This window comes from Meriones unguiculatus, chromosome 17 (assembly GCF_030254825.1).
Source record: "Meriones unguiculatus strain TT.TT164.6M chromosome 17, Bangor_MerUng_6.1, whole genome shotgun sequence".
NCBI lineage: Eukaryota > Metazoa > Chordata > Mammalia > Rodentia > Muridae > Meriones > Meriones unguiculatus.
Genome location: NC_083364.1, coordinates 20,018,554 through 20,044,109, shown reverse-complemented (window position 1 = coordinate 20,044,109; position 25,556 = coordinate 20,018,554). Strand labels below are relative to the sequence as shown.

General features: G+C 54.5%; 1 protein-coding gene across 3 annotated transcripts in view; it reads right to left on the bottom strand.

The window, feature by feature from the left end:
* Window positions 1–23,565, bottom strand: part of Ranbp3 (RAN binding protein 3) — a 37,053-nt gene extending 13,488 nt beyond the window's left edge. Inside the window, exons 1-5 of one of the 3 annotated variants that reach the window (XM_060371295.1) lie at window positions 23,415–23,565; window positions 11,536–11,591; window positions 5,447–5,647; window positions 363–399; window positions 211–282 (exon numbers count right to left, since the gene is read on the bottom strand). In XM_060371295.1, coding sequence (XP_060227278.1) covers window positions 211–282; window positions 363–399; window positions 5,447–5,647; window positions 11,536–11,591; window positions 23,415–23,436 — 388 coding nt within the window. In that variant the 5' untranslated portion in view covers window positions 23,437–23,565. The remainder of the gene's footprint in view (window positions 1–210; window positions 283–362; window positions 400–5,446; window positions 5,648–11,535; window positions 11,592–23,414) is intronic. The other 2 variants (XM_021632970.2, XM_021632971.2) reach the window with 2 other exon arrangements.
* Window positions 23,566–25,556: the final 1,991 nt, after the last annotated feature.

The window sequence follows — 25,556 nt, the reverse complement described above, 5'->3', positions numbered from 1 at the left end:
ATACTAATAGCTAGCGGGTGAGGACACTGTCCCCTCCAGCCCACACCAGCAATTATGTCCTTGCAAAGACAGTTGCAATCACATCTGAAGTCCCCACAGGGTTTGACAGGAAACCTCCCAACTCCACCTTAGGGCGGCTGTGTCAGTCTTCTTCAGCCTAGGAGTCGCCCTTTCATCTGGCTCTCCCTGGCTCACAGTGGCGTCACTCACCTGAGTGCGTTAGAGAGGACGTCCGCTCTCGCTTGATGGGAGGGCAGTAGTTTCCATCTTCACGATCAGAATCTAGACACAGGGTGGGTGGAGTCAAGGAGTGTTCAAGTCTGCCTCCAGGATTTGGCTCAATGTTCTAGAGACTTCCTTACCTTCTCCGGCTTCAGGGCTGGAGCTGCCAGCAGACCTCTGCAATAAGAGCACAGAAACGGTGAGAGGCCCTGAGTGTCCTAAACCTGTACCCACAACTCCCCCGGTGCCCTGCCAGGGGTTAAAAATGCCCCTACATGGGTCAGGGCCAGTGACCTGTGAGACACTTTCCCCACCGAAGCATAAGCCGCTCTGGCCCGCCAAGGCCATTAGCACAGGCCTCAGCACGAGCTACAGGAATTCAACGTAGATATCCAGGGACGAGGGCATCCCGGCTCCCACCCCTCATTCTGGAACACTCTATTGTAACATGTGCATGGCTACTTCAAGGCTGTCAGTTCCAGTCCAAGCAAGCTCTGGACCAAAGTGCCAAGAGGCCGTGAAAGGCTGCCAAGGGTCCTTCTCCAGCTCACAAGAGGCTCCATGGCCCTCTGCTTCCCACCTGGCTCTCAGGGTAGGAGTTGCTGGCTGAGATCAGGAGCTCAGCTCCTGCCCAACACAGTCCCCACTTGGGTCCACACTTAGCACTGCGTCACCATAGGCTCAAGGTGGACACACAGCCTCGGTGGACCCTGGCCATTTCGGAAGGCACAAGGCCCATTTTCTTATGGTCCTAAAATGCTCTGTGCTTAAGCTGGCTTCAAGGAGCTGTCAAGGGTTAAGTGAGACAACACAGGAGCAATCAATAAACTCAAAGACAGTGAATACAAGCAGGGACCCTCCCGCAGTGGGCCTGGCCCGTTTTTTTCCCATAAAGGGCCAAAAAGCCAGCGCTTTTGGCTCCCAGGCCGCATCTCCAGCTCTTGCTTATAATCCTGTAACAATGTAAACACTGGCTCAGCCCAGGAACTGCGCAACCAAGCAGTAGGCTGGAGTCTGCAGGGTGCGCCCAGAGAGGGCGAACACTTACTCAGGGCCACACAGTCAGTACCTCAGAGACTAGCGCCATGTCTAGGTGCTCTCCTCAACAGAAGCTCACAGCTTGCATCTGTGTGAGTGAAGCCCTCCCTTTGCCTCCTGGGACTCTGCTCGCTCATTCACAGGACAGGGACAGTGATGGCACCCAGATAGGCCCCATGGCAGCACCGATTCCCTACCCCACCTCAAGACCTCGCTGAACAACCCAGCTCTGCCTTCCTCCCACACGATGTCAGGTCTCTTTGGGACCGCACAGGGTATGAGGGAAACTCCTGAGCTAAGGGCTCAGCAATTCTGCAGCATTCGGGGTCACACCTGATCATGCACACGCATCTCAGTCACCCCTCTCACACTGGCACCAGCGTGCAGGCCCTAAGCATGGCTTTCCTCACCTGTGACAGGAGTATGAGAAATGGAGCGGCCTGGCCCCAGCTCCAGCTTTTACCTCTAGGTAACATACACATTTGACCCCACCAAAACCTGCCTTGGGCACCCTGGTCCTGGGAACTTACCCTTTGCTGACCCCCAGGCAGGCACCAACCCCAAAGCAAGCTTCCATACTCACACTGCCCCAGCAGGGCCCAAACCTGACCTGGGATGTTATCCCTATGGGACCCCAAGTGCCAGCACAGTTCCAGACTGCACCTCAGAAAACCAGCAAGGCCCTCCAACTGAACACACAGTGGAGCCACAGCTGTGTGGGAGCCTTAAGGCTTCCTTTTGCCTTCTAGGGTGCTGACAACATTCCCATGGTCTTTGCTACCTTGCTGGATCCACATCCAACCTGCAAGGGTTAGTCACCTGGAGACTCTAGGAGCGAAGTCTAGTCACTGTGGCCCTGGCTATCCTGGACTTGCTTTGTAGACCAGGCTGGCCTCGAACTCACAGAGCTCCGCCTCCTGTGCCTCCTGAGGGCTGGGATCCCAGGCGTGCAGCACCGCGCCGGCCCCTGCTGTCTCTTGAATACTGAAGTGGGCTGAGTCCAGCCCTGAGGAGGCTACAGTCCCACCGCAGCAGTGGCGGGGTCCTGCCACCTCCACCATAAGGTTTCTCCCACCTGGCCGGAGGGGAAGCTGGGCCCACCTTGGCACCAAGGCAAAGAGCACAGCCATCACGTCAGGTAGTCGTATCCTTGTGGCCTCCTGCTGTGCACAAGCCTCCTCCCAGACCCTCCCCAATAGTCCCCCCTCTGAACAGTGTGTCTATTCCTGCTGGCTGATCTTGTCCCTTGCTGTTATGACTGCTATCACTTGCTCCTTTTCAGGTCCCCTCCCTCTCATACTACTTCCTCCAACAGTCAGAAGTGACCTGTTATCCCATCTGGGTCTGTCAGCAGTTTGTCTTGGCTCAGAGCCCCAAGCCCAGTGCCCTGGGCACAGGTGAATCTCAGCGAGACTGTAGAGGGTTACAGCCCGAGGAGACACAGAAGGCTGTTGTCCTGGGGACCACCACACACTCATGGAACCTTCATCTACAGTCTTCAGGGTGGACCAAGTGGAGGGAGGCTGTGGCTTCTGGGGAGCCCACGGGCTCTGTCATCACCCAGGGCAAGAGTAGGTCTACTGTCTGAGAACTCTATGACCTCAGCCCCATGGCTGCATCAGTTCTATCAAGGGAGGGGGCAGGTTCTTAGCATCCATCTGGGACATCACTGGGGGGGGGGGGGGTGCATGGGGACAGAAGTCCCCCAGAGGGGAGGAAGCGGTCCCACTGCTTCAAGGACAGGGGCTCCAGGATGACATGCAGAGAGACATGGGTTGCACAATGCATCCACCTCACTAACCAGGGAGCCGAGGAGAAAGGCCCAGCCAGTGTTCCAACTGATGCCCACACCACCTTGGACGGATGGAGGAGGCTCAGAGTGATGCTCCCCCACAGCTGCAGTCTGGCTCAGTTCTGCCAGCAGGGGGTGCAGGAGCCACAGAGGCAGCAGGTGTAGGCAGGAAGATCGGGAGTTCAAAGGCAGCCTGAACTCCCGAACTGGGTTTTAGTTACCTAAAACCCATCCTTAGAAAAATCCCCAAACAAAATATGAAGCTAGCTGGTCTTGGCTAGTGCTGGGATGAGAAGCACACAGGAGCCACGTTTGCGTGCTATGGCATGGCCAGCTGACACAATGCACCAAAGAGGGCTGGAGAACACTTGAGCTCTCCGGCTCAGCAGTCAAGAGCTCTTGCTGCTCTTCTATTGGACAGAGGCTCAGTTCCCAGCACCCACACAAGGTAGTTCACAACCACTTTTAAACCCAATTCCTAGGGCTATTTGGCTTCTGGCCTGCCTGGGCACAGAACTCCTATGCACCTCTCCTGTACAATTAAAAATTACATATACATTTTTTATTAATTACATATATTTAAGTTAAAAAAATACATATATAGAAAGAGGCTGCCCTCGAGAACACAAAAAGCTGTCCCTGGCTGGCATAAAGGCACATGTGTGGGTGATGCGGGGTCAGGTGCAAACGGGGTACTGCACAGGACGGTCTGTCTGCATCAGCCAGGACAGCAGGCTACTCACAGGCCCTTGGTGGGCAACTGTCCATCACAGAGGCTCACCCTACACACCCAGGAGTGTGGCATGGAGTACAGACAGACTGGAGAGAGGAAGGAGCCCTCTGGGTAGTCAAGTAGCCCACTCTGCTGCACACGAGCTGATGAACTAGCCTGGTACCTCTGGATCAGGCTCCACTCAACTGGACTTACAGCCCAATTCACCCAAACTGTAGTACCTAAGTGCAATGCGCCAGCCACAAGACTACCTCTGGCAGCCAGGCCAGCTTCCCACTGAGCCCTACACTGGCCTGGCGGCTCAGCGCTGTCACCAAGTGGTGTGCCAGTGCTGCTCAGGGGCTGAAAAGCACAAGGATAGGGGTGGATGGTGACCTCTGGCTCCCCCTGTCTGGAGGTTCCTTTCCCTGGTTGATCTGGGGTCTAGGTTATCAGGTTTGTAGCCCACGAGACTCAAGAAGCCAGGTTCTGTGGGCTCAGTTCGCAATCCAGGACCCTGGCTCTGGGATGGACCTGCCCCCATGGCTCAGCACCTACAAAGCCCTGCACCAAGCCAGGCTACTCCTCAGCCAGAGCCTCTGCACAGAGGCCAGGGCCTTCTGGATACAGCTCGCAGAAGTGCTCTGTCCAGGGCAAAAGTGGAACACTCTGGTTCATACGGCTTCCGCTGCCACCCCACTCTAGCACCACACAGGAGGAATCTCTTCCCACAGCCCCTGGACACCATACAATCTGGCTTCTTTCCCCTCATAGCCTGAATCCTCAAATGACACGGCACGACCTCAGCCTCACCTGGCCAAAGCGTCTCCCAGCCTGACCTGGGCCGGGGGGGGGGCGGGGGGGCGGGGCTGGGGCTGGCATGAGGGGAGGGACCACTCAGGCCTGCAGAGGATGCAAGCAGAGTTTGGCCTCCTATCTACCTGGGAAGGTGCCTGTGTGTGAAGACCAGCAGGGGATGGTAGGTGTCTGCTATGCTCTCCAACTTACTTTTTGAAACAAGGTCTCCCGCTGACCCTGAAGCTCACCATTTTGGGCTAGGTGGCCACTGAGCTCCAGGATCCTCTTGCCTCACCCCTTCCCCGTCAATGCTGGGGTTACAGGTACAGACAGCCATGCCTGGCTTTTTACGTGGGTGCTAGAGACTTGAACTCAGGTCATCCTGGTTTCACAGCAAATGTTCTTATCCACTGAGCCACCACCCCAGCCCTCACTTATCTTTTAAAGCAGATACTTCCTGCCACTGAGGTATGATCTAGCTCCCCACCCCCACCGTCCACGTGTGCTAAAGGGATTACATGGGGTCTTCCCCTCTTTCTGCTTCACTGCAGCCCAAGTTCTGAGTGTCTAGAGACCCAAGATTCCAAAGATTCTGACCTTAACTACTCAGATCCAGGATGAGAGAAGTGGGAAGAGGCCAGTGGGGCCAGAAGTGGCCTGGAAGGGTGATAGTACTGCCCAGCTCCTCTCGGGGACCCTCCCATCCCCCAGGAAGTAGGTCCCACCTCTCACTGTAGTAGGAACAAGAGAGGCTTGGCCCTTTTGTGTGGTCAGTGGCATAACTAAAATGCTGCCCCCTCCCAGCTGCTTCAGGTGGTCTTGGGGCTAAAGAAAGAGGGGCTCAGGCCAGGTACCGCAGTGCAGGGCGGGCTGTGGGCACTTACCCCTGCCAGTTCTCGCATACAAGGAGGCTGGGCTGCAGGAGCAGGGGGCGGAGGAGAGCTGGCGGAAGCACTAGCAGGGGCAGAAGGGTCTAAGGCATGCTCCCCAGTGGATTCAGGGTGCCCCGCATCAGGCCAGGGCTCCTCAGCCTCCCCCCGAGGCTCCTCTCCCGACTCCGGCAAGTCTCTGTGCTCTGTGGAGGACTGGGGGGCAAAAAAGACAATTTTTTTCCTTCAATGCACACAAAGGCCACACCGTGGGAAAGGGTGAGAGGGACAAGTGTCAGGGGCTATAAGTGGTGTGGTCCCTGGGAACAAGGCAGGGCACTGGAGAAGAGGAGGGGCTCTGTCCCCGCCTCTGCCTTCCCAAGCACAGGGCTCTTAGGCAAGCAGCGTGGGGCTCCTTTTCAGAACAATGGGGGGCCAGACTGGGGAGAGCTTCCCTTGGAACAAGGAAGGAGACATGATGTTAGAGATTAAACCCCCAGGGTTCTGCAGTTTTTGGCCATACAGCCAGACACTAAAATGCTGTCAGTGGACAGGTCAGTGACAGAGGGGCCAGGACATCCACGGATTCTTTGGCCTCTGGTTTTCCCAGGCTCAACCCAGACACTCATAGTGTGGGCTTATTTGGAAAAGGGCTAGGAATGCAAAAGCTAACGCCCAGCAACCTTTGAGGCAGACCTGAGGACATGCACACAGGGCATCTGTGGCCCTGACGCTGTCTCAGAGGTGATGTCCTACACCGTGGCCCAGGGCCCCAAACCCCATGTGACACTGCACCAGCAGTTCTCAGCCTGTAACTGAAGTGGCTGTGGCTGTCTGCCAGAGACGGAGGAAACGCCTCGAGGGTGTGACTTGCCCACAGGGCTGTGCTGTGATTTGTGACTTGATGCCCAGGTCACCTTGAGTCCTGTGCTCCAGGGGCCCTCTTGTCTCAGCCTCCTGGGTGGCTGGGACGCAGGACTGTGTCACCAGACGCGGCATGGGTGCTACTTTGAAACATGACCCCCATCAAAAGAAAATACAACAAACGCAGAGCCCTGTGGAAAGAAACGGCTCCATCAAACTTCCTTCAAGGCCGGGTGTGGTGGCACAAGCCTGCAATCACAGCACTGGGCAGGCAGAGGCAGAATAACCTTTTGATGCAGGCCAGCCTGGACTACTTAGTGAGACCCTGGCTCAAAGGGGCAGAGAGAACATACAAAGCTTCTACATAGGTCACTTCATGTTCAGGTCTCAGCATCATCAAGGGACACCATCAGCTTCCTAGGGCACAGTGGCCACTGTCAGCACCCACTGCTACTTAACTTCTTGCTGAGAGTGATAGCCAGGATCAGCTGACCAGACACACGTGGAGGGCACACAGTGGGCTTTCAGGGGCCAGGAGCAAAGACAAGGAAGGAAAGTGTTCCACCTCTGCCTTCCAGTACTGAGCCATACCATGCCAGCCTGCCACCCCCTCCTGGCCTCTGTATTCCCTGGGCACAGCCACACTAAAGACCCAAATGGTGCAGGTGCTGTATGAACAATGGGCACAGATGCAGGGGACAGCTTGTCACCTGCCTGGGGAACAGCAGATGTCCAAAGTCAGTGATGGGGCTGAGTAGCACTGCCTCCTGAGAGCCCCTGCTGAGGTACCTTCCGTCAGTACATGCTACACGGGGGGTGCTGACAGCTGTCCTGTCACTGACAGTACAGCAAGCACGGAGAGAGCAGCATGGACAGAGGGAAGCGGTAACCTCACAGAGCGATGGCATCATACCCTCACCCCACAGAGACCTGCAGGACATGGGGACAGAGACGAGGAAGAGGACTCTGTGCTGCCAGTCTGACCACAAGTCTTCAAGTGTCAAAGGTCCGGAGTCCATGGGGGGTGCACAGCTGTCACCTGCACCTGGAGGTGTGAAGCCCAGGCTGGGCTCCAGCAGAAGAATGTCTCAAAATGAACTGAACTGTGCTGAGTCTCCACTGCAGAACACTTGCCCCACATGTGGAAAGCCCTAGGCTCCACCCTTAGTTCCCATGCCAGGACCCCACTCAGGAGGTCGAGGCAGGAGGATCAGGAACTCAACGCTAGTTTGGGTTACAAGTGAGAACAGCTTGGGCTACAAGAGATTTTGTCTTAAAAATAATGACCTTAATAAGGCACAGTGGTTTACACCTGTAGTCTCAGCATTTGGGAGGCAGAGGCAGATCTCTGTGAGTTTGAGGCCAGCCTGATCTACAAAGTTGAGTCCAAGACAGCCATAGGCTACGATCACAGGGCTAGAGAGATGAGTCAAAGAGCACTTGCTGCTCTTCCAGAAGACCCAGGTTCAATTTTCAGCACCCACATGGGAGCTCACAACTGTCTGTAATGCAACTCCAGTTCTAGGGGACTCAACGGCCTTTTCTGATAGCCTCAGGCACCGGTCAAGCATGTGGTGCACATATACATGCAGGTTAAAACACGCACGCATAAAATAAATCACAAAACAAAACTGCCCAACTAACTCAGCAGAGCATGGCACTCAGATGTTGTTTTCAAGACAGGGTTTCTGTGTGGCCTTGGCTGCCCTGGAACTTACTGTTGACCAGGCTGGCCTCAAACTCACAGAGATCCACTTGCCTCTGCCTCCTGAGTGCTGGGATTAAAAGGTGTGCACCACCACCACCACCCAGCTATGAGACTCTCTAACCCCAAGCATGAGATTTCTAACCCAAAAATTAGTAAATAAGCTAGCTGTGGCGGTGCACATCTTTAATGCCAGCCCTTGGGAGGCAGAGTCAGGAGCAGGCAGAGTTCAGGACAGCCTGCTCTACATAGCAAGTTGTAGGTCAGCCAGGACTACACAGTGAGGTCCTATCTCTAAACAGAAATAACCATTATTAATTAAGAAGTAAGCAAGTAACCAAAAAGCTTGGATTGGGGATGAGCTTTGGTGCTGGATGCTGGGCTAGAACACAAGCTCCTGGTTCCATCACCAAAAACAAGCGACAACAACAACACTCACAAAATAAGCAGGAGTGGGTGGATTCCCTAACCGAGGCAATAGCAGGAGGTGGCCACCTGCTGGCCCTGTCACTGCACAGCTGCTGATGCACTCGCCAGGGAGAGCTCCTGGCTGGCCGCTGAGCCACCTGCCCTCTCCTGGTCCTGCACCACAGTGCAGTGCAGCCTTCTCTACGTGAAGCCAGCTCTCCAAAGCCAGGCCCCCACACTGTGCACAGGCTGGCCCCAGCTCTGCAGTCCCGCCTCACACACAAGGGCAACAGTTTGCTTTACCTTTGCACATCAGGAAATTCTTCCCGCACACCAAAAAAGCTTGAAGGGATATTTGAAACAACTCAACTTTGACTCCTCGCTGAGCAAACCCACAGCCACTCCGTAAGTGTCCCACTCCTGGTACTATGGAAGGGACAGGCTCTAGACAAGTCCTTCCTTGATCAATCAGGTCCCCTGGAAATGCTGGGTGGAGGCAAACACTGGAGTCGGTTGCTAGTATCATCCTGTTCCCCTACACACACACACACACACACACACACACACACACACACAGTTTCACTACGCAACCCTGGCTGACCTTGAACTCACAGATCTGCCAGTTTCTACTTCCTGATGCTGGAATTAAAGGTATGTACTAATACACCCTGCCTTAGTGTTGTCTTTTCTGAGGATTTGAGAATCTTCCAAATAAAACTGAAAATATAAGAGCAAAACCCAGACAGAAGAAGGAGACAGAGAGACCCCTGAGAGAAGCCTGGCTGGGGACAGAGGGACAAAGGTCTCACACTCTGTGTTGATGTTGCCTGTTTGCGTAACAGACAGAATTTTGGTCCAGGGGCTGAGAACGCTGACTCTCCTTGCAGAGGTCTGCTACCATAAAGATTTGGTAATAAGGTTACTTAGGAGATATTAAATCAGGAGAACTGAACCAAGGAGACACTGCCCTGAAGCCCCAGAGGAGCAGTAGCTAGCCAGGACTTGTAGAGAAAAGCAGACACCACATCAGGATGCAAGCATTTGTTCCCAGGGCTAAGCAGCCAATGGGCCCATCCCCCAGGAACACACCTCTAACAGGCAGCCATAGCCAAAGCTAAGTCCTGGCCCCCCGAAAGCCCACAGTTTCCTTCTGGAGAAAAGCGTAATTCCATAAGGTAGTCAGGACGGCCCAGGTAACAGCATGGTGTACTGAAGAAATAATTCTGGCTATCTTTGCTGTCAGACTCTCTTCCATCTGCCCAAGTGCCCAGACTTGCAATGCCCTGTCTCTGTTTAAACTGTTCAAAGTGTAACCTGGGGCCAGGACCTGAAACGTAAGGATGATGGCGTATGTGAAGTGCATGAGCCTAAGTTACAAGTCTCTGGATAGCTGAGGCTCCTCCTCAGGCAACAGCTGGAGCCAGACCAGCGCTATAAAAGAAACATCCCTCTGTGTGCGGAGGGATTGCTCAGGTATGTTGCCTGCTTACAACCACCTCTAACTCCAGTCCTGGGAACCCAACACCCTCCTCTGGCTCCACAGGCACCTGCACACATGTGGTATATGAACATGCTGCATACAAACTAAGTAGGGAAACGGACCCTCACTGTGTAGCCCAGACCAGCCTCTGGCTGTCACTTCTAACTGGTGGTCACACGGCAGAAACAGCACTGAAAAGGCGGTGACTTTGGAAAGACACACAGCACGCTTGGAGGCATCAAAGACAGAGCATAAGGACAGTCAGGTCGACCTCTTGGAGAAGCTGAACCCAAACCAATGCTATCATATGGCGCAAGGACCACGACCCTTGGTGGGTATGCTCACAACTAGCCAGGGCCTTAACACGCCCTCAGAGCTGTCTAGCGCTCTAGGATTGCAGCACTTCCTGCCAGGGACTTCTTCCACAAGGCTCAGACAGTGAGGACCTTCTGTGTGTGGGACCCTGGGCAAGGGCGTGTGGACCTCAGAGACCCCGAGCTGCCCAGCACCACGGACCCCCACGGTGGGTCTGTTCACACAGCAGCAGAGGGGCAGCTGGGGACTGTGTGGGGTTCCAACACCCAACTAAAGCTGCCTAACAGATGACCTCAGGGGGTAAAGGGAAGTCCACAGACTACTCCACACTGGAGACAAACGAACAGAGACGGATCTGATACATGGCTATGACTCCTACTGAAGACCACGCAGACAACCCCAGGGCAGAGATGTCACCAGACTGGGGACAGAAGGCTTCATGGCGTTTTAGAAACCACTCTGTCACCAAAACAAACCTACAGCTTCCTGGAACCTTCAGATGCTTCAGCAAAAGACAGGAATGAGCAGCCAAGAGGCTCAACAGCACCACTCAGGCAGTGTCGCCCTGATGAGCATGGGGCAGGCAGAGGCTTCCCTCACCTGAGTGTGCACACTGCTTACCCACGATGGGCACACACAGCAGCAGTGACTGTAAGAACACCCAGGCCCTAGCTGGCTACCCAGACACTGCCAAGACTGCCTCCCAACAGGAAGCAAGTGTACCGCACTCACACAGGCTGGGGGCCATGCCGCCAGCAGCCACTATCTTCTCACGTGCCGCTGACCTCTGCGCGCAGCTATGCCCAGGGACAGCCTTGCGAAGGCCAACTGAGTGAGCACTGGCATCTCTACACCAAGCAAGGCTTAGACATGGTGCCCATCAGACATGTGGCACATGCCCTCCGGGGCAATATGCCCTCCAAGAGGGTGGAGTCAGCCTCAAAGACAGGGAGGAGAGACAGGGACAGTAAGCAGGAGATTACTGCAGTGGCAGCGACATACACTGACTGGGACACATTCCCCTAAGACCTTTTCTGGGGTGCCGGGACTAGAATGGGGACTGTGTGCTGACTGTACACACCATTCACCTCAAAACAGGCACGGTACTTGTTAACTCTCTCCTTCCCACAGTCTCTCCCCTCCTCAGTCCCTCCGTCCTTGCCTTCCCAGGTTAGGGAGGCAATTCTAGAACACAGTACTTGAGACCATGTCACAAGCCAATGTTCTGGTTCAAGGTCAAGTTCGGAGGCCCCATCAGCTGGTCTTCACGGCTCCTCAGGAGGCAGAGCAAGTTGGAGGAAGGTGTGTATGCAGCGTGCAGTGGCCCCTTACCTTCTGTCCTTTGTCCTTCTGAAACACAAAGACGGACGGTGCAACAGCAGGCTTTTCTGAAAAAGAAACATCAACGTTTGCTGAGCACTGCATCTGGATGGTCAAGACAGCTCTTGCTTTCAGTCAGACACAACTCGTGTAATATGCCAGGAGTGCCCGCAGGTCCCACAACACGCACACGTGCAACACGCCCAAAAACAAGCTGAGGAGCAGCTCACAGAACCCCGAGCTGCTCAGAGGCTGCACCAGGGAGCACTGCATGAGCAGCCCCTCGGTGGCATGGCCCTGCCCCTTGCTGCAAGCAGAGTCGTGGGGTCAGAACTCTGGACAGAGGTGCGGAGCACAGGATGCGGTACATAATGGGGCATCACACAACTCCTGCCTAAGAGCTGGGTACCATCTTGGGTTTTTTGTTGTTGTGGTTTGTTTTTGAGTCTGAGCCTTATGTAGAACAGGCTAGCCTCAGAGTCACAGAGATGCCTCGCACGTTCTGGGATTAAAGGTGTACGCCACCATGCCTGACTAGCAGGCAGCTGGTCCTCAGGCTCCTGCTTTCTAGACTGCTCCCCTAGAAACCCAACTGACCTGGCTCCCCAAGGTGCTGATTAAAAAGGACTCAGGCAGACAGTGGCAGCCTCTGCAGCTCATGGGACAGAACATGAACCGACAGTGTCCTCGGGGCTGTGCCCCAGAGGTTGACTAGGAGGGACCTGGAACTATACGAGGCATGGTGCCAGACAAAGCCACAGTGCCTGGAGTGGCAGGTGTGTACAGGTCCACACTAAGCACTCGTGGAGAAGAGATGGGGAGGACAGGGCAGCCATTGGGAGCAGGCTTGAGAAGGGCCACAGACAGCAAGGCCATGACCATATAGACACCACCCACTCACCCCCATATGCACTCCTGGAGAAGGAAGACACTGAGCTTGACCCTGGGGCCACAGACCTTAAACATCCAGCCTGCTTGCAGGGACACTCTTACTACCTCAGTCTCCACTGCCCCAGGGCTCCCGTGACCATCTATTCATCTGCCTTATAGCCCAAGCGGACGGCCACCAGAGAATGGTGCTTTCCAGCCAGGCTCATACCTCCTGTAGCCACAGCCAACACAAATGATGGCAGAGGATGGGGGAGACTGGGCACGGAAGCAGCTCACTACACAGAGTCTGTGCCAGATCCCCAGAGCCCTGTCAGCACCTCTGTGTCCAAGCTTAGCAGCTGGACGAGTGCCCAGCCCAGCTCCGCCTCTGCACCCAGCATCAGTGAGGTGCGAGGAGCCAGCACTCTGGCCATCTTGGTCTCTTTCAAGCCAACCCTGACTGCAGGCTTGCTGAAGACAGCAGCTCACGCAAAGCACACTAGCTCATAAATACATGGCTGGGGCTATGACAAGGGACACTCTCTTTCTGCTAGGGCTGCCTGGCCACCTCTGCTACTAGGACCTTGTAGAGCAGCTACAGAGTAGAGGGCTGGAGTCCCGGTCTCTAGGCCCTGTGCTGGGCTGACCAGTCTCTGATGGTGGTCAGGTCAGTAAGTGGTGGCCGCTGCTGAAGTCAGCTTGGGATTGTAGCCTAGGGGAGCCACTCCCTCCTTTCCTCAGAGGCAGCCCCACCACAACCCCTCAGCACTGATGGGCATGTGTCCCCTAAAGAAATGGAAGGCCCATCCCATCAGGTAAGAACTGCAAGAACCCAGAGCCATGCTGAGCTGGGGACAGAAGCACTGGGAAGCAGCCAGGCAGGCGACATCAATACAGACCAGAGCCACCCTAGCCCGGTTCTGACTTGGAACCATCCAGACCTTCCTTTCTTGCCTCTGCAGTCACCATGACCCCAGGTGCGACAGATAGCCAAAGCCACCGAAAGCCACAGTGCATCCGTAATGAGCTACACCAGGAGGATGACCCTGCTGGCTCCCTTTCATCATGACTCACTTCTGTGAGGACCACCTCACTGTCTGGAACTCAGGGTCACCTCCTAAGGCTAACACTAAACAGGCACAGTATCCTCAGTTTATATCAGCCCAGGGACACCAAGGCAGCCTTCCAAGCTCCCAAAAGGTCATGGCCAGCATGTGAACCAATGCATGACACCTGAAATCTACCCACTCTCTAAGCAGGGCACGGGGCTCCAAGAGTAGAGCACCCACCTAGCATGTACAAAGCCCAGAGATCCATCTCCAACGCCACAAAAACCACATGTGGTGGCAAACACACCCACACTCCGAATGAACACTTGGGAAGCAGAGGCAGGAGAATCAGGAGTTCAACATGACTACATGACACATAAGACCACCTCAAAAACAAACAGGGCTGGCAAGATGGTTTGGTGCCAAGCTTGTCAATAAACTGGACCGCGAGACCCACCTGGGAGAAGAGCTGTCCCGAAGGTTTTCCTGAGGACAAATGAAAACAGAAGGTGCCAGAGAGCCACTCAGCAGCTAGGGGCAGCTCCTGCTCTTGCAGCACCCACATGCGGTGGCTCGATGACAGAGGACCTGATACCCTCCCCTAGACTCCAACAACTCTCTACTCGTGCACAAACCCACACACAGAATTAAAACATGTCTTTAAAGGGGGAGGGCGCTTCTTAAATGTGAGCCCTGCTAGCCCATGTGCAACCACATGGGTATTTATTAACTACTGAATGCCAGACCTAAAGTGGGTGACTGTGTAGGCTACAGCTTGGCCAGCTCCCCTCCACAGGACAGCACATAGGGGTGAAAGAGGCCAGGGGAAGAGGAGAGGACACAGGTACAACAGCGGTCCCAAGGCTGTGGGCAGGAGTGAGTCTACAATTCTCTGCACCACAGAGTTTCCCAGATGTTACAGGCACAACCCTCCCAGCAAAACAGCTGCTGGCGCCCATGGGCTCATCTGCACTTGCTTCTCAGACTCACGAGCATCCACACTGCTCACAGACTTCACAGGAGGCTGCAGGACAGTTGCTGTACCCTCACCTGAGACTCAGTCTCTCTCTCAGTTTTGTATGCAATTCTGCGGCTTGGGAGAGAACAGAGCTCAGAGGCTGGGGAAAGTTGACTGAAGTACGGGATCCCTGACTGGACTATGGGATCACCCATGCTTCTATAAGCCACCACTGCCCGGGCTCTATAACACACAGAAAATGTATTGGCTTGCTGAGAGTGAACTGTGGTGTGGTCCTGGTTGGCGACTGGGATCTTTATGGAAGGGGCAGATGCTATTTCCATGTCCCCAGGAAAGAATTCTTTCAGTACTCAGGACAGGTGCTTGACAGGCAGCTGCAGGGCAGTAACAATCCCTCCAGCACCCTGGGCCTTGGGTCAGTCACTTCAATTCAGTTGAGGACAGTGACAATCAGCTGTCAGCTGTTGTGAGAACAAATCCACACCAGCAGAGGCAAACCCTCCAAGTACAAATTTCCACTTGTCAGCACTGGTCCCCTAGGAGCTCCCTGGTGGGGGAGTGAGGGGGCCAACAGGGTAGCATCTGGAAGTGCCTTCCTGTGACACTGCTCTGGAAGCTTGCAGTGGCCTCATAGAGGTATTGTGGGAGGGACTTCTTGGTGAGAATGCCATTTGCTTTTCCTAGAATGACTCTGCCCTGTGCTCCATATGAAAACCTTCCACTAGATCCCAGTTCGCACCAGAATGGAGGCATCACTCGACCCATGGCCAAGCACCTGTCATTCTTGTGGCCAATGTCACTACACTGCTATGGCCAAGTACTGAGTGTCACACTACTGAGTGTCCAGGAGGCACAGCACTAGCCCAGGAGGCCTTGGCCACAGGGGTGCCCTACTTCAAATCATTCAAATCAGCAGCAAAAGACTGGCCTCTGAAGTGAGTGAAAACCATGCCCTGTGGCTCAGCTCCTGAGCAGGACACCCTGAGGAGGACAGGCCACGTCTGCCACCTCCTCCATTCTGCTGTCCCTATAGTCCAAGAGGAGGCCACTCACATTGAGTCGGCAAAACCCCAGTAAGCTCACAAAAGGGAAGGGGCATATAGGAGTCCTCCATTCTAACAGATGCAGGGTCTATGGCCTACGTGGCCCAACAGTCACAGTGAGTTGAAAGGAAGGAAGGCTGGTGGGAAAGGCCCTGTAGCCCAGCTGGAAGGAAACCCAAGGCCCCTGGAACACACAGCGCCATGTGGCTGCCTGAGACTGGTGGTGGGAGCTGGGTGTGTTGAAGGCCACCTCAGCCTCAAAACAAACCCTGGGAGAGTCTGAAACAGGGAAGGGTAAATGAGAACTCTGTTCAAGTGCTTGAGGACACAGTGACCCACTGCAAGCTCCAAGGCAGTGTCAATTCCTGTCACCGCAATCACACCCAAAACCACATGACAAACTATTGAGGCCATCTGGAAGCACGGGTCGCGCACACAAAGACAGCTGCTGGCCTGCGGGTGACCAACAATAGTATATTTGATTCAATGCCTGGTGGTTGGCAATACCAGAGGTCCCTGAGGCAGATTCTGAGGGAAGAGAAGATGAACGGAGAACCTGTAGGCGCCAGGCCCAGGTCAGCAGTAGGGACAACAGTGGGAGCTAACTGGGGAAGCCAGAACCAAGCAAGTACAGAGCAGCTCCATGCAAACGGGGGCATTCTCACAGAAGTCACCTGAGCTTTGGACCAAGAAAGATCAACTAGGTAGAGTTGGACACCCTAGAATACAGGAGGCACTGCTGTGGCACTCCAGTGCCAGAACAAGCTGCACTTCTGACACCCTGCCCGTGAGCCCACCCAACACTGACAGCTGCCAGCAACCATGGTACTAAAACAGAGGGCAGGCCACCTCACACGTGGCTGCTGCCCCTCGTGGTGTGACTCCGTCAACTCATTGCCACACAGGGCTGCCCATGGCACTTAGTGGGCATCGCAGATAGGGGATGGGGAAGACCAGAGAGCCACAACCAACCTGAAGCTGCACCACGTGCAAGATCAGCAACCTCGTCTTAATCATGGAAAGAAAGCAGGTCAGGTCCCTGCCCATACTGGGCACCTGATCCCACCTGACTGCAGCAGATGGCATCACCCAGCAGAGCCCAGCTTCTGGATACCTGTCTCTCTCCCTGCCATGGCCACCACAAGCAGATCTCTGGGGTACTCAGGTCTCCCCTAACCTGCTGATTCTCTATCAAGAGTGATCCAGGACCTTAAAGGACTGATTCTTCTGGTGACAGAGGGTGAGTGTGTGTGGCTGACATCCTGGGAGGAGAGACACCCATCATCTTACACTAGCCTGGTGACAGTGCCATCCTGCCCCTATACAGCAGACACACAGGTATCTTCACCTGCAGCCAGCAGAGCCCACATGTATCCTCACACTCTACAAGGCCAGTCACTCAGATCAGCTCTGTCCAAACCCCACCAAGAACTCCTCTTCCTGCCCAGCTTCCAGATGCAGGAACTGAGACGAGACAGGAGCCGACTGGCTGGACCCAAACAAAACGCTCTGAGGTACAGACAGGGCACAAACTCAGGCTCCACCCTGGCTCTCAAGCTTTTCAGAAGCAGGACCCATCACTATGCCAGTGCATGACTCAAGGCTGTAATTACCTTCACAGATGTGGGCAATGGCTAAGACCGTTGCCCCATGAGAAAGAAGCAGTTCATCTATGGTAAAGGGAAGGGTAAGAGGTGACCGAGTGCGGATCGTGAACCCAGGGTCTGGTCTTTGTGCCTGACTAACAAGTACATGTCGGAATCACACCCCAGCCGGCCAGTGTGTATATGTGAGTGTATGTACACTCTTTAAACTCTTAGAAAGTGGTAGAGCACAGCTTTAATCCCAGACTCTGGAGGCAGAGGCAGGCGGATCTCTGAGTTCAAGGTCAGCCAGGTCTACACAGAGAAAACCCTGCCTCAAAAGTGAAAGAAAGAATCTGAGTCTGAAGCACAGGCCTGTCTTTCCAGCTCCCTGGCAGAAGCTGGATGAGGTTGCAGCCTGCAGTGGTCCTGGGACCCTGGACACAATGAAGCCTGTTGGCGGCTGTTCTGAGTGCTGGCATGACAAGGACAGAGAAAGTGTTCCACAGTCACCACAGACCCTCAGGAGGTTAAGGGAACACTCAACCAGGGCATAGCATGCTGATCTGGGCGGAAGGCCAGCATAGAGAAGCATGGCAGGCACTGAGGTATCTAGGGAGCACACAGTCTCTCTGGAGGAATAGTAATTGTCCCCCTACCCCAGCAAACCCCAAATGTGCAAGCTGGCCCAGGCCAGTTCCTCATTTTCAAGACAAATCGGAAACCCGCAGCTTTCCCTGCAACTGCAGACTCTCAGGCCAGTTCCTAATTAAAAACACTCACAGAAGCCTCGCTGGAGGACAGCAGCCCCTCTGCTGGGCCCCGTATCAAGTGACAACTTCTGGCTGCGGGTGTTACACTCTGCCTTTGTGGAGACCTTTAAACTTTTTGGATGCCCTGTGACTCTGGAACCATCTCAGAGAAAGTGGCCCAGCTGGTGGCTTGTACTTCACCAATGAGCTCTTTGTAAAAGGGTCAGGGGCCTCAGTGTGGGCCTGGTGATCAGTGCTAAGAGGACACTGCAAATCCAGGGCACAGTGGAAGGAGCATGGGGGGTGCAGTGTGAGCTGGCGGGGGTTCCAGCACCCTAAGCTATAAGCTTCTCTCCACCACACTCTGAGGAGACTCCAGGAAAACTGTGCAGAGGCAGCAGAAACAAAGGCCCTTAAAACAGATGCAGGAGCCTGTGCCACTGCCACCAGCCTGGGACAGAGGAATGGTGGATAGCGGCTGGGAAGTAAGCACCTTGGAGAGCTACCAGCCTAGCAGGTCCAGTGCCTGAACTCCCATCCCCCCCTGGGCCCTCTGCAAGGATAGGTGGTCTTTTGTTTTGTTTTGTTTTTCAAGACAGGGTTTGTCAGTGTAGCCATGGCTGTCCTAGAACTCCATCTGTAGACCAGGCTGGCCTCAAACTCAGAGATCTGCCTGCCTCTGCCTCCTATGTGCTGGAATTAAAGGTGTGTGCCACCACTGCCTAGCTCCAAGAATTGTTCTTATTTCCTGTTTTGAATTTTGAGATAAGAGTCTTGCTTAGTTGTCTGGGCTAGCCTTGAAATCACTATGCTTATAGCCCAGGTTGGTCTGAACTTGAGTCTCCCAAGTGCTGGCATGACAGACCTGGGCCACTGAGCCTCGCTTCTCCAAGCTCACCTGCCTCTACTCACTCCAACTCCCTCTCAGACCAGCTCAACTGGCTTCTGTCACCCCAACACTTTCTTCACAGGATAAAGGTTCTATAGCCTGACTGTCACAAAGCCCCTCTGCCACCACTCCACCTCTGCTGGAGCTGAAGGCAGGAACAGGGCCTGGTCACAAAACCTGGTCCCAGGAACACTTGTTATCCATCTCTGCCAGCATACAGCCCCACGCTCTTCCCTTTCATGTCAAGTGTAGGACATGAAAGGAGATGAGGAGCGGCCAGGCACCAAGCCCAACTCTGAGGACCACAGGTGACATGAGGCCACATAGTTTTCACAACTACTGATAGGACACCTGGCTGCAGGGAGTCTATGCCAGGTGTCAACAGTGCCCAGGTTGAAAAGCCCTGGGCTACAGGGTCACACAACGACAGGCAGGCAGGATTCAGAGGACAGAATGTACTTGCTGGGCTCCATCATCCACTCAGCCAGGGTCAACTCAATGGGACAGAGACCCCACGACTTACAACTCACTCTACACTCTACTTCCTCCCTTCTCTCCATCTGTGATACTGTAGGTAGAACCCAAGACTATACCTACAGTGCTTTTCTTTCTTTCCCTCTCTCCCTTTAACCTCCCTTATAACCCACGGACAGCCTTGAGCTGTCCACATCTGAAACAGGGGTCCAGACAGGGAACATAAAACTGCCAGTGAGCACTCACTAGCACAGGCAGAGACTCATCAAGGCTCACAGCACTATGAGATGGGGGCATGCTCTGCATTCCCATTTTGCTAGTGAGGAAACTGAGGCCTCAGTTCAGGGCACAGTGAGAGTACTAGCCTGGCTTACACTAGGGTAGAGCCTGTGCCCACCTTCCTTGATGCCCTTGGGTCTCATCTTGGAGATAGCCCTGCATCTGTTCCCACTCCTAAGGCGGGGCTACATATGGAGTACTTTAGGAAGTCATGGCCCTGGGGCAGAAAATAGAAGAGAAGGTATGCTATTAGCATCCAGTAAGTACATCTGGGCAGACCACCATACTGCTAAGCCTAAAATGCACAGGGCACCCTATGCAGCCCAGTGTGGGTCCCCATTCCCATCACACACACAGCCCACCAGGACCTCGGCTGACCACTGAACAGCTAGAAGACACTTTTTCCCTGGGTCCTGCTCCTCTGTGCTACCTCCCTTGCTCCACCACATTAAAAAAAAAAAAAAAAAAAAAGTCTTCTCCACCCTTTCTGTCCAGTGTTAAGAGATTCCTAAAACGGGACACAGAGTGAGTGTGGGAAATTCTGGTTCCAGGCTCTGTCTCTCTCTCTCAGGAGAGAAGCAGTGCAAGGGGATTTCTCAAAGCCATGAACTACAGAAGTTACACAGAAGGGCTTATGAGAGCTGGCGGTCCTTCCATGAGATCACCATGGCAACAAGAGCCTGCAGGATACAGCACTGGAACACAACTGAGGGTGCTTCCTTACATATGAACAGGGTGCACCTCACCTGAGCTTCACAGAGCAGGGCTCTGCACCCTGGTTGGCCCTTGGTGGTGCAGGGAGCCAAAGGTCTGGAGATGTGAAGCTACCAGACACCATACTGGATGGAAATCAACCATCTATTGACTGAAGAAGGCTGGGGGTTGTGGGGGAGATAACTCTAAATGCCCAGTCATGTCAGACAGCCAATACCTCAGAATGCCTGGAATGGGACAGGCCATGGCAGAGAGAGGGGAAATGAATGGAGGGGAGACTGGGAGGGAAGGCGGGGTCTCAGTCTCCGAGCATGGAAAGGCCTAGGCTACAGCCCAAGGGAGTTCATGACTATGGCTCAAAACACACAAGCAACCCAGGCGTGGTGGTGCACCTTTAATCCCATCGCTCAGAGAGGCAGAGGCAGGTGGATCGCTCTGAGTTCAGGGCCAGCCTAGTCTACAAAGCCAGTCCAGGACAGCCTGGGCTACACAGACAGACCCTGCCTCTCGGGCTTAGTGCGAATCCTGTTGAGAGTGTGAAAGCCTGGGCTCCATCGCCAGCATCAGCCCACACCTGTCACCCCAACACTGGAAAGTGGAAGCAGGAGGAGCAGTTCCAGGTACTCCTCAGCTACTCAGCAAGTTCAAGGCCGGCATGGATTACATGACACCCTGCCTACACCACACACCTACTTTACAAAGGTGACAAGATATCAAATACCATGCTGGGAACATGCCTAAGAAATGAGGTGCTCTAGAAACACAAAGTGACTGATTCAAAAATGACGATCTGAGGCACAAAAACTTCACCTCTTGAACCCAACTTTGATGAAATTCTATGCTGGGGGGACAGCAGGTAAGCACAGCCCTTTCCAGGTACAAATTTCAATGCCAAACACTCCCTCTCAATTTTACAACCAAGTGGGCAATTTACAGTGGACAGTGTGGGTACCACAAGAAAACACTGAGCTCCAGGGGCAGCAAACGTAAACTGTACTCCAAGACCGCTCCCAGTGACAGCCCTCACCAACAAGCTCCTTCCCTGGCTCCTCAGTCATGGAATGACTCCCTCCAGGATGGCTTCTGTGTCAAGTACTACTCTAGAGCAGGGGGCCCACTAGCGATGGAGGAGGAGAAACTCCTGCCCTGGCAGGGCTTCCGCTCCAGCAGAGCATGACCTGGCCTGCTGACTGACAGCTGCAATGGGAAAATAAAGCAAGGCAGAGGGGAATTACTCACAAGTAGCAAGAACAGACCACCAGGGTGGGCTTGGGGGAGTATTCAAGACAGGTAAATCCAGGCTCCCAGCAGGGAAGAAGTCAGAGCAGAGCAGGTCAGGGAGGGAGCCCTATGTAAGAGGGTACTCTAGCTTCTGGCTAAGGTGCTGGACGAGAAGAGGTAGAGGGGAAGAAAGACCCCTTGGAAGCAGTGGGTGGGAACAGGAGAGGACCCATGGGCTAAGAGGGAAGTTCCCATCAACAATCTCAGCAGGTTGACAGGGTGGTTTTCTAGAAGGGGATTCTGTTCTAAAAAGGACATTACCCACCCTAGAGGAGATCCCAACTTCACCAGCCCCCTGTACTGCATGCCAGTCATCCTAGAACTTGGGAGATGGAGACGGGAGGAGCTTGAGCTACAAAGTGAGTTTGAAGGCAACCTGGGCTATATGAGACTCTGTCTCAAAAACCAACCAAACAAACCTAACAATTTTTAAAGGAGTATGGGCTTAAAGCACACCTACAAAGTATGTCACATCAACCTCTGGGTCCCTGGTTTCCTCTACCGCCTCCACCCACAAAGGCTCCTTCTAGAAGAGTCAAGCAGACAAGAACAGTGCTTCAGCGCAGACCACCCTTGTTCACACAGCTGTGCCTCCTGTCTCAAGTGATTTATCTAACCTACCTTTCAAGGCCTGGATGGAGACTGTACTCAGGTATAAACACCACCTCCCAATGCCCAGCCCCTCCCAGGGCCATCAAAAAACCCACATCCCTGGGTTTTCTACAGATGCCTCAGGCCACACGTCACTGGCAGGAAGGAATATTGCATGGTGGAGAACCAGGTCTCCACTAATAGCCTGCCTGTTAGTTGTGCAGGAAGAAAAGGACAGGGCTAAAAATAGACCTCTGAAGTCCCAAAACCCTGGAGCAGCCCCCAAGGGACAACATCAGAGGGCATCAGGCTGCAGATGACCAAGAGACTGGGAGGGCTCAGCAGAGGAGTCAGGGCCCCACAGGGGAAGAAGGTTCACAGGGCAAAAGGGGGGTGCAGAAGCAAACAGGAAAGCAGTTCTCAACTTAGGTCCCGACCCCTTTGGCAAATGTCTATCTCCAAACATATTTACATTTCCGTTTACAACAGTAGCAAACTTAAAGCTATGAAGTAGCAACAAGAGTAATTTTATGGCTGGGAGGAACTGTATTAAAGGGTCGCAGCATTAGGAAGGTTGAGAACCACTGAATTAGGACCTGCTGATCAGGTGGCTAAGCCTAAATTTGGGAACATGAGCTGCACCCCAAAGGACGTGGGGAGACTGGTGGGAAGAGAGGTGATTCAGGTTCTGCCGCACTTACCATATTCAAGCCACTCAACTGGGATGTCAGACTCCATAGGGGAGGGTATCACGGTGTCAAAAATTAAAAAAAAAAAAACCGGCTGTGCAGAAGCAGTTAGGGCTTTCAAGATCAGGTGGCCAGGCCTAAATAAGTGGGGGACATCAGGTGCACCTCAAAGGACCTGAAGGCCAGTGGCGGAGACAGGGGCGCCGGGTTCGGGTTAAAGCACATCTCGGGGTGCAAGCCACAGGTCGGGGTGGAAGAGGACCTCGCGGGATGAAGGAGAGCAGGGCCTGAGGCCAGGCCGGGGACGAAGGCCCCGGGCCCCAGGCGAGGGGGGCGGGGAAGGGAGCGTGGCGCGCTGAGCCCGCGAGCAGGCCCGGAGGTCTCGCCCCACCCGAGGCCGCGGGGCCGCGTCTCAGGCCCGTTGGGCCCCCGGGACGGAGAGCTAGGCGGGAAGGCCTCGGGTGGCGGCCGCGGAAGGGCTGAGGAGCCTTGAGGCCGGGCGAAGGCAGAAGCCGGGGCTGCCGCGAGGAACCGGGCCGGGGACCGGACGCCATGGTGGGGGGGCCCGTTGGGTGCTCAGGCCGGACGAGGCCGAACTCCCACAGTCCGAGGAGCTCACCCTTCGACTCTGGGGCTCCCTTGACCTCCCGCCCCGCTCCCGCCCGCCGCCAGCTGGCCCCCGACGGCGCCTCCCCTACCTTCGTTCGCCAGGTCCGCCATTTTACTTCCTTAAGCCCTCCCACAAGGCCCCGCGCCCGGCCCCTGGGCTCTGCCTGCTTTCTGCTGGAAGACTTCCTGCGCCTGCGCATCCCACCAGACGACGCCGGGGCGAGAAGGAGGGCAACTCGCACCGGCTCGCGCCTCGGCCGCGCGCCTGCGCACTAACGGTTCTCCGCCCGCCTCCTCTTCCCGCCCGCGGAGGGAGGGGCGTGGCCGGCGCGGCTCAAGCAGAGCAAGTTTGCCTGTGGTCCTGAGGTCCCAGCTTGGGCCGGACGCTAAAGAAGGGGGTTGTGGTTTGTGTGTGGCTCCGAGCGTCGCACATGCGCACGGGCAACCTGCCGCTGCTTGCGGTCCTGACTTCTATCCCGCCACTTTTTCCCTGTTATTTTCTCCGCCGTGAGCCGAGGCTGATTTTAAGTGACTCCCTATGCATGCAGGAGTGACCCGGTACTTCAGGTACCAGTACCTCAGTTTCCCCTAATCAGAAGCCAGTCCCTTTCGCCCAGCTTTCCTAAGGCCATGCAGGATAGTTGGGGAAGAGGCAAAGTCGGAGGTTAATCCCCCAATTCTCCACCCCTGTTCCCGGACTTCAGACACAGGCTGTCCAAATAAAACAAGGCTCTCAACTTCCCTGGGCGCTGGGCATGGTGGCAAATGCCTTTAATTCCAGCACTCGGGAACCACAGAGTGGGATCCAGGCCAGCCAGAGTGGGCTCATCCTCTTCCCCGGGACCTGTGTGACAAGGTGGGGATGGGCTGGGTGTGGTGGTACTCGCCTTTCATCCCAGCATTCGGGAGGCAGAGGCAGGAAGATCTCTGTAAATTTGAGGCCAGCCTGGTCTACAGAGGGATTTCCAGTACAGCCAGGGCTACACAGAGAAACCCTGTCTCAAAGGGAAGAGAGAGAGAAAATGAAGGAATTACTGGCCTCCCGTTCTTCATCTGTATATAGGCTCAAGTTTCCCCGTGGGCAATGTGGGGCATTTGTATCAACACTACAAATTCATTGTTTCTGTGCGCCTTTAAAAAAAAAAAATTTATTGCCAGGTGTGGTTCCAGGACAGCCATGACTGTTACACAGAGAAAAAAAATCGAAAATAAAATGAAACAAGATTTATTTTTATGTGTATGAGTGCCATGCCTTACTGAATAGACTCTATGTGCGTGCAGTACCTACAGAGCCCAAAAAAAGGATGCTGGGTGTCCTGGAACTGGTCTGTGGGTGACCGTTGTAAGCCAACTATTTGAGTGCTGAGAACCGAATCCAGTCCTCTGAAAGAGTAGCAAGTGCTCGTACTACTAAGTCTTGGTTTTGTGTTTTGCTGAGTGCTGATGACGGAACTCAAGTTTTCCAGCACGCTTGTAAGGTACCCCAGTCCCGCAGATGTGGACTCTGAACGCGGCTCCACCCATGACCAAGCCCCAGCTGCTCACTGGGAAATTCTAGGCGGGGCTCCACCTCCTGACCACGCCCCCAGCCTCTCACCCGGGGATTCTGGGGAGGTGGCCGTTGCTCTGATGCTGAGTTGCTCTCCCAACTCTGCAAACGGCACCTTGAGCTCATGATCATGTTAATGAGGTTTGGTTTTGAAGTCACTTGTCATCTCTCTGGGCCTGTTGATCTCCAAACTACAGTGGAAATCAAGGCCCTTCTCACTATCTTTCCAAACTGCCCCCATTTCTTTGCCCTCCTTCATTTGATTCTTTGGGGCTCTCCAGGCTCTGGCTCAACTCCAGGCTCTGTCCCGTGCACGGTAGCAGGCTCAGGGAGCTTTTGGAAATCTAAACTAAGAACATGAAATATAAATGCCTTGTGGCTGAACTGGAGATGGTTCCTGGACCCGCCTTGTCACCCCCTCCCCCTTGCTCTTCACCGACACGGGTTTCATGCCATCATCCACAGAATCCCGACAGGCCACACAGGTCTCTAGGTCCCAGGCCTCTAGAGCTCAGCAAACTAATTTGAGCCTCAGGACTTTTGCGCTTGCTGATCCTGTCTTTGGGGTCTGTCTTAGTCAGACAGACCTGAAAAGACACACCCTGAGCAAGACAGCTCTTATAAAAGAAGACGTTTCATTTGGGGCTTGCTCACAGGTTCAGAGTCGGCAGGCATGGCCCTG